At 37.2% G+C, this 11,942-nt stretch overlaps 1 protein-coding gene across 3 annotated transcripts; it reads right to left on the reverse strand.

The window, feature by feature from the left end:
• Nucleotides 1–699: 699 nt before the first annotated feature.
• LOC107794199 (pleiotropic drug resistance protein 2-like) lies at nucleotides 700–9,319 on the reverse strand. Of its 3 annotated transcripts, none has more exons than XM_075224888.1 (21): nucleotides 9,192–9,319; nucleotides 8,262–8,793; nucleotides 7,842–7,962; nucleotides 7,591–7,679; nucleotides 7,093–7,177; nucleotides 6,723–7,013; nucleotides 6,554–6,644; nucleotides 5,298–6,198; nucleotides 4,962–5,122; nucleotides 4,684–4,787; nucleotides 4,421–4,586; nucleotides 4,242–4,340; nucleotides 4,034–4,164; nucleotides 3,242–3,574; nucleotides 2,798–3,088; nucleotides 2,611–2,694; nucleotides 2,384–2,517; nucleotides 1,876–2,103; nucleotides 1,606–1,777; nucleotides 1,261–1,515; nucleotides 700–1,169 (listed from the first exon to the last, which is right to left on the reverse strand). In XM_075224888.1, exons 2-21 carry the CDS (start codon nucleotides 8,675–8,677, stop codon nucleotides 900–902), a joined length of 4,422 nt encoding a protein of 1,473 aa, XP_075080989.1. In that variant the 5' UTR covers nucleotides 8,678–8,793; nucleotides 9,192–9,319; the 3' UTR covers nucleotides 700–899. The 3 variants fall into 3 exon arrangements, with proteins under 3 accessions (XP_075080989.1, XP_075080991.1, XP_075080990.1); XM_075224890.1 differs by lacking the exon at nucleotides 9,192–9,319 and adding an exon at nucleotides 9,076–9,137; XM_075224889.1 differs by lacking the exon at nucleotides 9,192–9,319 and adding an exon at nucleotides 8,894–9,015.
• Between the last annotated feature and the right edge of the window lie 2,623 nt (nucleotides 9,320–11,942).

Genomic DNA, 11,942 nt, shown 5'->3' on the forward strand with positions numbered 1-11,942 from the left:
CTCCAGTCTCCCGTATATTATACAAGAGTCAGCAAAGTATACCGGTCCAGTATAATATGCTGGAGTTCGTACACAGATGCACCGAACTCCCGTATATTATACGGGACCGATCTCTGTTGCAGCAAAATAGTGGCTATTTTTCATTGACTTCGTAAACGGTGGCTATTTTTGATTGACCAGTCCGAAAATTGACTATACCATGCTATTTTGACACGATATTGCTCAAACAGTGTCAGCTTATTGTCACAATTCGGCTTGTACGTAGCTTTAGGTCCAGGACCTTTGTTATTTTCAATCTTTGTATTATTTTTTACGGATGTCGACCTATTTTATATATACATTTTGTTTTCTAGAAAAGTATTATTTACCCACATATATATAAGAAAAAAAAAATTCATCCATCACTAAGAGTTTCTCAGCTACTAATAGGAACAAATTTGCCATGGTGGCCAAATTAGATATTTACAAAAAAAGACTTGGCATAGGACTTCCTGTTGCCTCCACAGAAGTAGGACTTAAATAAAATCTGTTGTAGAAGTTAGCTTCAACCCAGAATGTTTTCTCTTGGAAACCCGCAGTCGCTACCCTTCGGGTGCGCATTGGGTAACCTGCTCACTATGAAAAAATGGTCATTTTTCTCAAAGAGAAAACTTAAAACGTTGAAAGAGTTTTAAAACAAAACAGCATGTAGAGGAATTTACACAGCAAAAATAAAAAATGAAAAATTTGACATAATCAAAAGAATAGTTTCTGTACAACCTTGAAATAAGCTTACTGGGCAAAAATTTCTGAAATTTATCAGAGTAGTAATTATAATTCTCCAAAAACTTCTCTCTTTGCCTAGCTTATGCATATTTCTATGTATGCCCAAAACTTTCTATTCTGACTTCAAGTTTCACTTATCTCCTTTGGAAATTCAGGAACTTGATGGCATAAGCAAAAACAAAGCAGAAGAAAACTGCCCAAACAACATGCATTGCAGCAACAACTCCCAGGAAGTCATACTCAAAACCAAAGTTTTCCTTCAGATACAACTTTAATGGTACCTCGCCACCGCCTGGTATCTCAACGAGGTTATTCTTGTCGCCTACTTGAGACGTTACGAGGCCATATATTGTCCATGCCACCGGAGAAGCCCAGTAATACCACCTCCACCATATCGGAATTTGCTGCATTTGCAAAATATGTCAGCATTGGAGAGCTAGCAATTTTAAAGGAAGACCTTTCTGATTTGGATCATGCAGTTCTTTGTTTACTAACCGTTCTTGGAATGAGGAAACCGGAGAACAAGTTCCAAAAGCTGAGGAAGAAAGACATTACGATAGCAGCAATGTGGTAGTTTGGAGTGAGTGCAACAAGCATCATTCCATACATTGTGAAGTAGACGAAACACATAAAAACAAAAAAATAGAACAAAAAGAACTTTCCAGCCGTCCAGTGGAATCCAATCATTGCATACAGAATAAGGCTGTAAATTAAAGTTTGAATCGCGATATAGATAGTCTCTATGGCCACCTGCATATGGCATAAGTACAAATTACTTCTCAACGACCAATTGATTTTCTAGAAATTGTACAGTATATGTTCAATTTATGTTAGTCTTACCTGAGCAAATGCATAAGGGAGTGCAGAATACATTCCTGCTGCTTTTTCTCGATAAAAGACTGTTCTTTCTACAGCGACAATAGACTGCACGGCTGAAGTATTAGTTCCACCAAGGAACATAACAGCAGCATACATAGCTCCAACCAGATTTAACAGATCTTGTAGTTTGGACCTGTTATCATAATTAGTCTATAAGATAAAAAGTGATGACAGAATAGAAAGATAGTTATTGCACAATGTTAATTTTAGGACTCAAGGAAGATGACTCACACTTTGTCCCCCTTATTCCAAAAAATGATTCCAAATATTACTCCTACCATTGCTGTCATAGCAAACCGAATGGCATTATACTGTGGATGCCTCCAGTAGGACAAGTGTTGTTTCCAAAAGCAAGCCTTGCACTGTTCAAGAAACGGTTGGGCATATTCTGTGGGGAAGTGAAGATCTTGGGATCCTGGTGCAGGAATGCTTAGTTCTTTGATAAGTTCTTGATTCCTCCTGAGAAAACCAAGTAACAAAGGTCGAAGGGTTAGTAAATACCAAACCAGAAGTAAAATAAAAATACAACTATTCAATATTCTATTGAAGAATTAACATAAATAGCCGTCCACACAACTGCGTAAAAAAAATATCTGGTGAATGTATAATAGATGTTTAATCCATACATAATATGTGTATAACCGAGTTATAATCAGTGTATGATCTATGTATACCGGCTAGGAAAACTAAACTGTGAATTCAGCCAGATATTTGTGTAAAGATCCCTATGCTAAATTACCTATACAGTTCAGAGTTGGCATAAATGTCGGCAAAGTCTACTTGAAGTTGAGCTTCAACAGCCGGAGCCGAGATGTCCAGCATCCAAGTAGCAGGATTGTATCCCTCTTTGACTCCAGGAACCCCTGGAACAGACTGAGAAAAGAACAGCTCTTTAGTTGATAGGACTAGCTTAATAGAACCCCCCCCCCCCCCCCCCCCATAATTTGATAAAGATATGATACTCACTTGAAAATACGCGATCAGTAGGTGAGAATGATGACCAAGAGGCCCTGCATATATGACTTGTCCTCCTCTTTTCATCAATAACAGCTGCAAGAAAATCGTTCGACATGATTATGAGAAGAGCAGTTGCATCACAACGACGGGTATTCGCAATATATGAAATCGAACATTGCTTGGACTAACTAACTACCTCATCAAATGCTTCGAAAATATCTATGCTTGGCTGGTGGATAGTGCAGACAACAGTTCTCCCTGTATCCACAGTGTTTCTCACAGTTCGCATCACAATTGCTGCAGCTCTAGCATCAAGTCCTGATGTCGGCTCATCCATGAAAATAATAGATGGATTTGCTACCAGCTCTACGGCTATGGTCAGCCTCTTTCTCTGTTCAGTTGAGAGACCATCTACCCCCGGAAGACCAACTAGGGAGTCCCTTAGCGGATTCAACTCGACTAGCTCCATTACTTCCTCAACAAAATTCTAAAACAAGACCAAAATTGAAGTCATTTGTTGACCTCCTTTTCTACGAAAACTATCAGGGTTTGTAACAGAAAAATAAAGTTGAGTTCTTTCGTGGAGACTACAATCTTCGAGAGGATATTCAGAAGCACAAAGTAAGACAAGAGAGCCCACCTTCCGTGTATATTCTTTTACATCTGGAGAGAGACGCAACCATGCTGAGTATAGCAGCGACTCATAAACAGTAACGTGTGGAGAATGAATGTCATTCTGTTCACAATAACCACTTATGCGAGCAAAAGTTGATTGATTCTTTGGATAACCAGAAATGTTGATGCTTCCTTCAATGTATCCACCAGTTTTCCTTCCAGCTAAAACATCCATTAACGTGGTCTTTCCAGCACCACTTACACCAACTAAGGCCGTAAGAACTCCGGGCCTAAAAGCACCACTGACATCTCGTAATAATTGAAGACGAATCTCCTTAACTCCCTGGGCTTTCATTTCCTGATAAAGTACCAGAACCGTATAAGCCACCAAAAGTTCATATTCCATTCCTCCCCCTGCCTTTATAATATTGACTCAAGAATACGACAGATTGTTTGGTAACTCAAGAAAGCTTATGCGTTAAAAAACTTTGCTCAGAATCTTTATTCGATTGTCAGGTCCCACTAGTTAGCCAAACATGAACATTAGAATGGGGCTAATCATGCAAATTAAATAAAAAGTTCTGAATAGCCCTCGTAATTAGTTCTTTGCAAGCATGACATGTTATTGCTGTATCACAGTTTTCATTTAGATTAGAGAAGTCAGCTTGTAGGTCTAAAGAGTTGCTGACTAACAGAAGTTGGCTCCCATAAGATTGTTAGAACTTCCTTGAGAAGCATCTATTCTCCATTACCAGATAATTAGTAAAAACTGAATCATAACAAAGTTAATATTTAAATACCATGAAATGTTACTTACAGCTGGCATATCAACATAATAATTGATATGATTAAATGCAAGGGACAGGGGCTGGAAAGGAAGCACCATTCCTCTTTTCTTGGCTTCTTCAATACTTAAGCCATTAGTGTTCCTGACGTCCATAACTATACCTGTAATAATCATTCAGGTATTCAGAATATTACAAAGGTTAAAAGTAAGGAAAGGATAAATGTACAAGAGCCTCAACCTTCAGTCATTGGAGCTGAAGATGCTGAACTACACCCTGTTCGCTTATATTTCTTACTTTTGTCATCCTCGGAAATAACCGATCTGGAGTCTCCAAATGCTGCATTTCATTTACATGAACCGATCAGAACCAAAAGTAGATTCTGAAACTTTAGATAGTATAGAAAATCTGGGACTTACGGTTTAGGTATGTCAGTGCCAAGATAAAGAAAAAGTTGAACAAAAACGAGAACGCAAATAGGACAACAACACAGAGCCAAAAAACATGGTCTTCTGTATACATGCTTCTTGCCTTGAGAAGAACCTTGCCAACTGTTGGCTCGGAAAATCTCGGGTCATTGTTGGGCTGCAAAGAGCATAATAGGATGTGTCAAGATAATCATGTTGATGGAAGAAGTCAAACTGATATATGTCGCTATTTATAAACTAATGTTAGAACTTACAGTACTCCATCTTTCGTCCAGAAACTCATTGATAGCTAACGCATTCTGTCCATATGTCATAGGAGATATGTAGTAGCCCCATTTCATCCATGGTTCCAGGTCATCTGCACCAATACATAAGCACGCATTTTAAAAATATTGAACTCACAAAATTGGACATGCAAGTGAAATTGTCAAATTTGTAGATTCTCTGCACCTATAGTCCAAGACTATAAAGAGCACTCTTTATCAGAACTGAGAAGTTTTACAAATTCCCAAGAGCAAAACAGAAAACTGACCTTTTGCAACAATGAAACCACCAAGCACAAAAACTATGAGTATCGTGAAAGTTGCAAATGTGCTAGAAACTACTAGAGTCCTTCCAAGTGCAGCAATAAAACGGAAGAGAGACAGAGCCGACTGATGCAAAGCAAAAAATACCAAGAATTGGCGAAAAAACCTGAAAATTTTGTAGGCGCAAAAATGTAAGTTTGAATTCTTATAGTTCCTAAACTAATTGTTATATGTGCATCATAAATTCACATTGACCAGATATCACGACTCATCAGCATAACAAATATGCCACATTTTGCCACAAAGAAATTTTGGTTGCCAGGAGTAAACGGAGAACATACCTACTTGCAGCAGGAGCAAACCCGATGGTGTAATAAGTAAGTACTATCCATATCAGTGATTCCATGAAAGAAAGGGGAATTTTTAAAAGCCAAATGGGAAGAGCGAAAGCCCAAGCTGGATAAAACAAAGAATCTCTCTGTTTAAAGAACACAGGAAGTCTGAAAACGGTAAGTGCAAGCTCCGCTGTACCATTAAACATCACATTGATGAGGCTGAAAAACAAGGCCCCATAAAATTTGCCTCCATCCGTGATCTGACCAACTTTCATCTGTGTCCTAAAGAATACTGTGAAGGCAATTATTGACATCACAGTAATCTGGAATGTCTTGAATATGTATAAGAAGGAATTCCGCTTCATCAATAGCCATTCCCTCGATAAGCATGCCTTGAGGAGTTCCATGTTGGAGATACCGTACTTCTCAGTGACCAGTGCAGCAGGATGGACTTTGCTCTTGTCATAAGGAACTCCAAGGTCATCAGAAAGCTGTCGCCCAACATGAAAATTACTAAAGCGTTCCGCAAATTCAGCCACTGAGATATATTGGTAAGGTTCATTTTTTCTGAACCAATACTGTTCTTGGTCCTTTAAAGAAGTAACCTCTTGCAGAAAGTCAGCAACTCCTTTCCTCTCTGGGCATTTAAATCCAACACTCTCGAAAAACTCCAGGACATTCTCACGTGGACCTTGGTAGACAATTTTTGCCTCAGAAAGCAATATAATGTCATCGAAAAGATCATAGGTTTCTGGCGCAGGTTGAAGAAGAGAGATTATCATGGTTACATCCATGACATGGACCATCTGCCTCATGTATTTCACAATTTGAAATGTCGTAGAACTGTCGAGGCCAGTTGATATTTCATCCATGAAGAAAACTTTAGCAGGACCAACCAACATTTCTCCTGCATTCAGTGAAAAACCAATTTCACATTAAATGTTGTCACAAGCCACATGCACTAGAAGAAACTCAGCAAGCTGGATGGGTGCTACAGGTTAAAAAAATGAAGAGGACATTTTTGGGCAGCCCAAAAAAATAATAGCCGGCAAATGTATATGAAGCATAAATATACATATAATACACATAAATGTATATATATATACAATATACATATCATATACATAATCAATGTATATGTTTTGAATATTTGGGCTACCTCCTGTAATTATTTTGGGCCTCCCCGCCAAAAATGAAAAAAATCCCAAAATAAAGCTTATAAGACGATGGTCTTCCCTTGATTGATGCGATATTGTACATACCTGTTGTGAGCCGCTTCTTCTGTCCACCAGAGATACCCCTTCTCATTTCATCACCGCACAATGTATCAGCACAGATATCCATCCCAAGTATCTGTAGTTCACTTCAATAATCAGTTGTAGGTGGATTTATACATGCAGGACTAGTTACCAGTGCAATCAGGAGTCTAACCTTAAGAACGTAGTCTGTGACCAAACTAGATTCTTGGCCTGCAACAGCTGTAGCTTTCATAAATGCGTCTATGTCAGGGTCAGGTTTGACTCCTGCTTCCTTTTCGCGCCTTGACAATTCAGTAAGGAGCTCATATCTTGTTCCGACTCCTAAACAACGTCCTGCAAAATCCAACGTCTCTCTAACCGTCATCTCGCCGTGATGAAGGTCATGCTGACTAATATAAGCACATGTCCTTTGAGGGATGAACTCTGACAGTTCATGACCACAATAACTGATTCTTCCATTCACCTAAAAGAATACAATGTCAGCAAAACACCACTTAATTAGAACTTTCAGGTCACACGTTGAAAATTCAAAAGTCACTCACTCTTATGTCCTTGTCTGGCACCCCAGCAAGTGCTTTTAACAATGTAGTTTTCCCAGCACCCGGAGGCCCCAGAAGTAGCGTCAACCTGTAAAATGCAAAAACCACAGAATCAATATATGAGCTCCAAGCCCGTCCAGTGGCGGAGCCACCTTATAGGAATGGGTGTCAAATGACACCCCATCGCGGGAAAAATATACTGTGTAGGTAGGTAAATAAATTATATGTATACATACTGTGTATTGACTCCCCTTAATTTCCTGGTAGGTTTACTTTTATATATTTTGACACCCCTTAACGAAAATTCTGGCTCCACCACTGAGCCCGTCCCAACCATGCTAAATAACACTGAGTAAAGTATGTGCGATATACTAATTGGAAAATATGTTGCTTTTCTTTAACCAACGGTGCACTACTTGAAATAAACCTGGAGTCCTTGACTGCCCACATTTTAGACTCAAATATTAACTTTTGAATGCAACTTTCATTTGATGAACATACCTTGAAGGTCTGACGATTCCATTCACATCGCGCAGTATGTTGACAACCCTTTTCTTTGAAGGGACAATCTTGATCTTTTCAAGAAACCCCTATCAAATTTGAACATTAAAAACAAATCAATTCACCAGTACAAGTACCAAATTTTACAAGCTTTTAACAGGTACAATAAAAGCGAGGGAAACAAAGGCATTATTGTCAATGTACTATCAATCTAAATTATTGAAGATTACATTTAGAAGAAGAAATAGTACCTCCACAAAATTGATGGAAGCATTCCAGAGAGTAGGCAGTGCTCTAGATCCCACATATGCATCTCCATCAATACAAAGATGCTCGAACCGAACTTCAATCTTCGGAATCTCAATTCCAACTCTGTTCCATGCAAAACGAAAATCATTTGATTAACACATAATGTTGAACCAGGAAAGAATAAAAAACACTAGAGGGCAGGGCAGCCCGAAGCATCCCGCATTCACAAAGGGTCCGGGAAAGGGCCGCACACAAGGGGTGTAATGTAGGCAGCCTATCCTAACACAAGCCTTAGTGTCTGATTCCACGGCTCGAACCCCTGACCTTTACAGACGGAGACAACTTTACCGTTGTTTCAACGCTCCCCTTCAATGAAAACACATTGAGATCAAGGAAATTTGTGCACTTTAATTTCAACTCACCTATCAGTCCTGTCTCTGAGTCTAGTAAGGAACCTCTCATTATCATCTTCAACAAATTTAAGAATACTTTCTAAGAGCTGTTTCCTATCTTGAAACCTAAGATTGGCAACATCAACTTGTTGATAATTAACCTTTCCATCATCCAATGTTTGCTTCAAAATTCCTTTCCTTAGCCTATCATAAGTAGGAAGTCTCTCAATAGCAGCCCATTTAAGCTCTTCTTCATCATCATTTTCCCTTGCACTTGTTTGAAAAACATCACCTCCTGTTGCTGCACTAAACACTTCTCTAACACTAGCTGATGCCCAACTCCTTCCACTTATTGATCCAAAACTCGGCCTTCGACCGCTCTTACTCAAGGACCGCCGGCTCAGTGACTTGGCCAGCTCATCCGGCCGGCCTAATGTTCCCTCCATTTTTTACCCTCTCCAAGAAACTCAAAGAAATTTTTTTTTAAAAAAAACCCCTGAAAATCCTCTGTTTCAGTAAACTCTCTGCCACCCACAAAAGATTGAAATTCACTTGATCAAACCTGTGAAAAGAGACAAAAATTAAGAGAAAATATCCAATTTTCCTGCAATCTTAATTATTGCAAAATCATTAAGAAATGAAACAATTATATTTTTACTAACATATACATTAGTCCATATTTCCAATCCCCAAGTAGCGTAATTCAGAATACAAACTTAAAAAGGGAAATTTAAGATTTTAACAATAGACCCACAAAAAGATCAAGAAAGTTTCCAACTGTCTTTAATAATTGCATGGACAGTTTTAATGGAAACATTTAATTAGAGCAAACTTTTCACATTACCCCTATCATGCAGGAGAAAGACGTGGACAAAAGAGAAACGGTATGTATATAACCATAATAAGGAGCACAAAATGGAACAAGAAAAAAGGGAATGGAATAAAGATTCAGAAATGTACCAGTGAATATAGCTATACAGAGAGTCAGGAACACTGAATTTTCAAAGAATTCATGGGGTTGGTTATTCATCAAATGAACACTTCAATATCTGTGCATTATATACATATAGTACCATATTGTGAAAAAGAAGTTCAGAAGTCGACAGTTATATTGGTCCAGTAGAGGGTTTTAGTAGGGTGGGGGTTGACAAAAGCAGCTAGTATTAATTTAGTTAGGGTGATAATTAATGCATGGGGAAGGGAAGAGAAGTTTGAAGTAGGAGTAATTAGTAGGAGTTAGAAGTAGGAGTAAATATTATGGCTTTTTCAAAGTTGTTTGCTAGGGCACGCACTCTTATTTTGTTGTTTGTCTTTGGGTGCATTTCTTCCCTTTAGTAACTTTGTTGTCATGTGATCAGGAGGTGAGTTCGAGCCGAAAAATAGTCTTTCAAAAATATAGGATAAAACTGTGTACAATAGACCCTTGTGGTCAGACTCTTTCCCCCGAATACCGCGCATAACGAAAGCTTAGTACACCTTGCCGCCCTTTTTTTGGTGCACTTCAAGCTCAGAACCCAAAATTTATAATTAAAGATGAAGAAATTTCATTTATCTCACCACACTCATTGATATCATTTGAATTCACGGCTTGAATTGAGCAGGTAAGATGAAGTTGATAGTAACGAAATTAAAAATTCTAATAAAAGATTCAAAAAAAAAATTATAAGATAAAGTTCAAATTTAGGAGGTAAAGCAATATTTGTACCTTAGAAGATTCAACAACACATGTACAGATATAACGTTGTTGTCTTATTTGCTCAGTTTAATTATCTAGGAATAGATTCAATTGAATACCTTGGGACCATATAGCTCTACCTTTAAGGTGGAAATTATCAAAGGTGGCCAGCCAAAAGAGTACTTGGACTAGTTCTAAAAATCAAGATCTTAATTTACTTTATACAATTTTGTTCTTGGTTTTGTGGAGAAACGCCAAAAAGTAATTCCTTTTTGTCCCATTAAATGTAGAGTTCTAATGGGAGTAAAAGTAGAGAAGTAGACGACTTGTACAAAAACACATTTAAAGCTTTTTCTCTCTTTTTGGTTTATAGTACTATGTATTACTAACAAAAAGGAAACCATGAATTTATTTGCATGCCAAAAGTTTTTGTTTAAAGCTACAAGATTAAGGTAGCAAATCTATAAATGTCTTAATGGCGCTCTTTCTTAATTTAATTCTCCATATCTTGATCACTCTTATTTTGATTCTCCAAATTCACATAATCCTCATTAATGTAATTCTCCAAACTCTACCCAATTATCCTCATTGTATTTACTCCTAATTATCATGGCTTGTCTTAAAAAAAGGGTCTAAATTAAAATCATGAAAAATGAAATACGCGTGAGAGAGAGAGAGAATTCTTTAAAACAAGTAAAATCTACTAAAATCATAATTAAGGCCCGTTTTTATAACTACTAAAATCATATACATTTTTAAAATGGCCATATCGGGAAGGAACTTGATGGTATTTCAAAACAAGCAAAAGAGCGCAGGAATGAGGGAAAGCGTACATTTGGCCACTAATTAGAAATGTATTTACTTTTTAGTTACTGTTAAAATATATTTACTTTTTAGTCAGTATTTTAATAAACTTTAACCAGGCCGGACAAAAATACTCATGTGTTAGACAGGTGTCCTTAACTTCATGAGTGTTACGTAAATATTAAGGACAAAGTGTCCTGAATTAGCACCTTCTATTTTAAACTTTAGGACATCCTGTCCCTAACTTCATACGTACAGTGTAAATGTTAAGGACATGGTGTCATTAACTTCATGAGTGTTGTATAAATATTAAGGACTTGGTGTCCTTAACTTTGTATGGGTCAAAATTTGCCCAAGGATATTCGACACAAAGTGATATTACTGAAAATAATTTGGCCAAGGTTGACTAGTAACCAATAGGACTCACCCTCGAGCAGTCGATCATGGATGAGGTCAAGTGTTAGAAGGAGCAGTAACGGCTAGTTTAGTAACAAGATTTTTAAGAGAATATTCTATATTTGTACTTTTAGGGTTAATTGGGGGTATGTCCCTTATAAATAGAAAGAGAGATCAGGTGATAGGCATGTAATATTCTCGGATAAGAACATTCTTTGAAAAGCAGACTTTCTCTCTAGATAAAATTAAAGAGATTCGATTGTCTATTATTCCATACCTTTTCCATCAGATCCGAGAAGGGTCCCAATATTCTGGTATTTATCTATCATTCATCATTTTTAGAAGGTGGAATCATCCACCTCTTTCAATATTGGGTTAAATATTCTCCTTATTTATTCTAGTGATATTTATTATTATTTATTGCTTAATGGTATTAAAATATTAAATGCAAATTGCATTTAATCTTCTTTTAACGCTGCTCTGCATTATTGGTATTAATCGGTTATAGATCTGAAGTTATTATTATTAACTAGGTTTAACCCCTCATTATATATATATATATATATATATATATATATATATATATATATATATATATATATATATATATATATATATAATTGATGAATCAAAGATCTATATTTTTTGGTCAAACAATTTGGCGCCGTCTATGGGGATTTCTAAGTTAAAATTTTAGTTTCTTCTAGATCTATAATTAGCAAAAAAATGCAAAATCCCCTACTCTCTTGTACACACAGATCTAACTTGGCAGGTAACAGAGAAGAAAAGATGAGGGCGGTGGCCGATCTCACTACCAACATCTTAAACACCATCAA

This window comes from Nicotiana tabacum, chromosome 11, assembly GCF_000715075.1.
Source record: "Nicotiana tabacum cultivar K326 chromosome 11, ASM71507v2, whole genome shotgun sequence".
NCBI lineage: Eukaryota > Viridiplantae > Streptophyta > Magnoliopsida > Solanales > Solanaceae > Nicotiana > Nicotiana tabacum.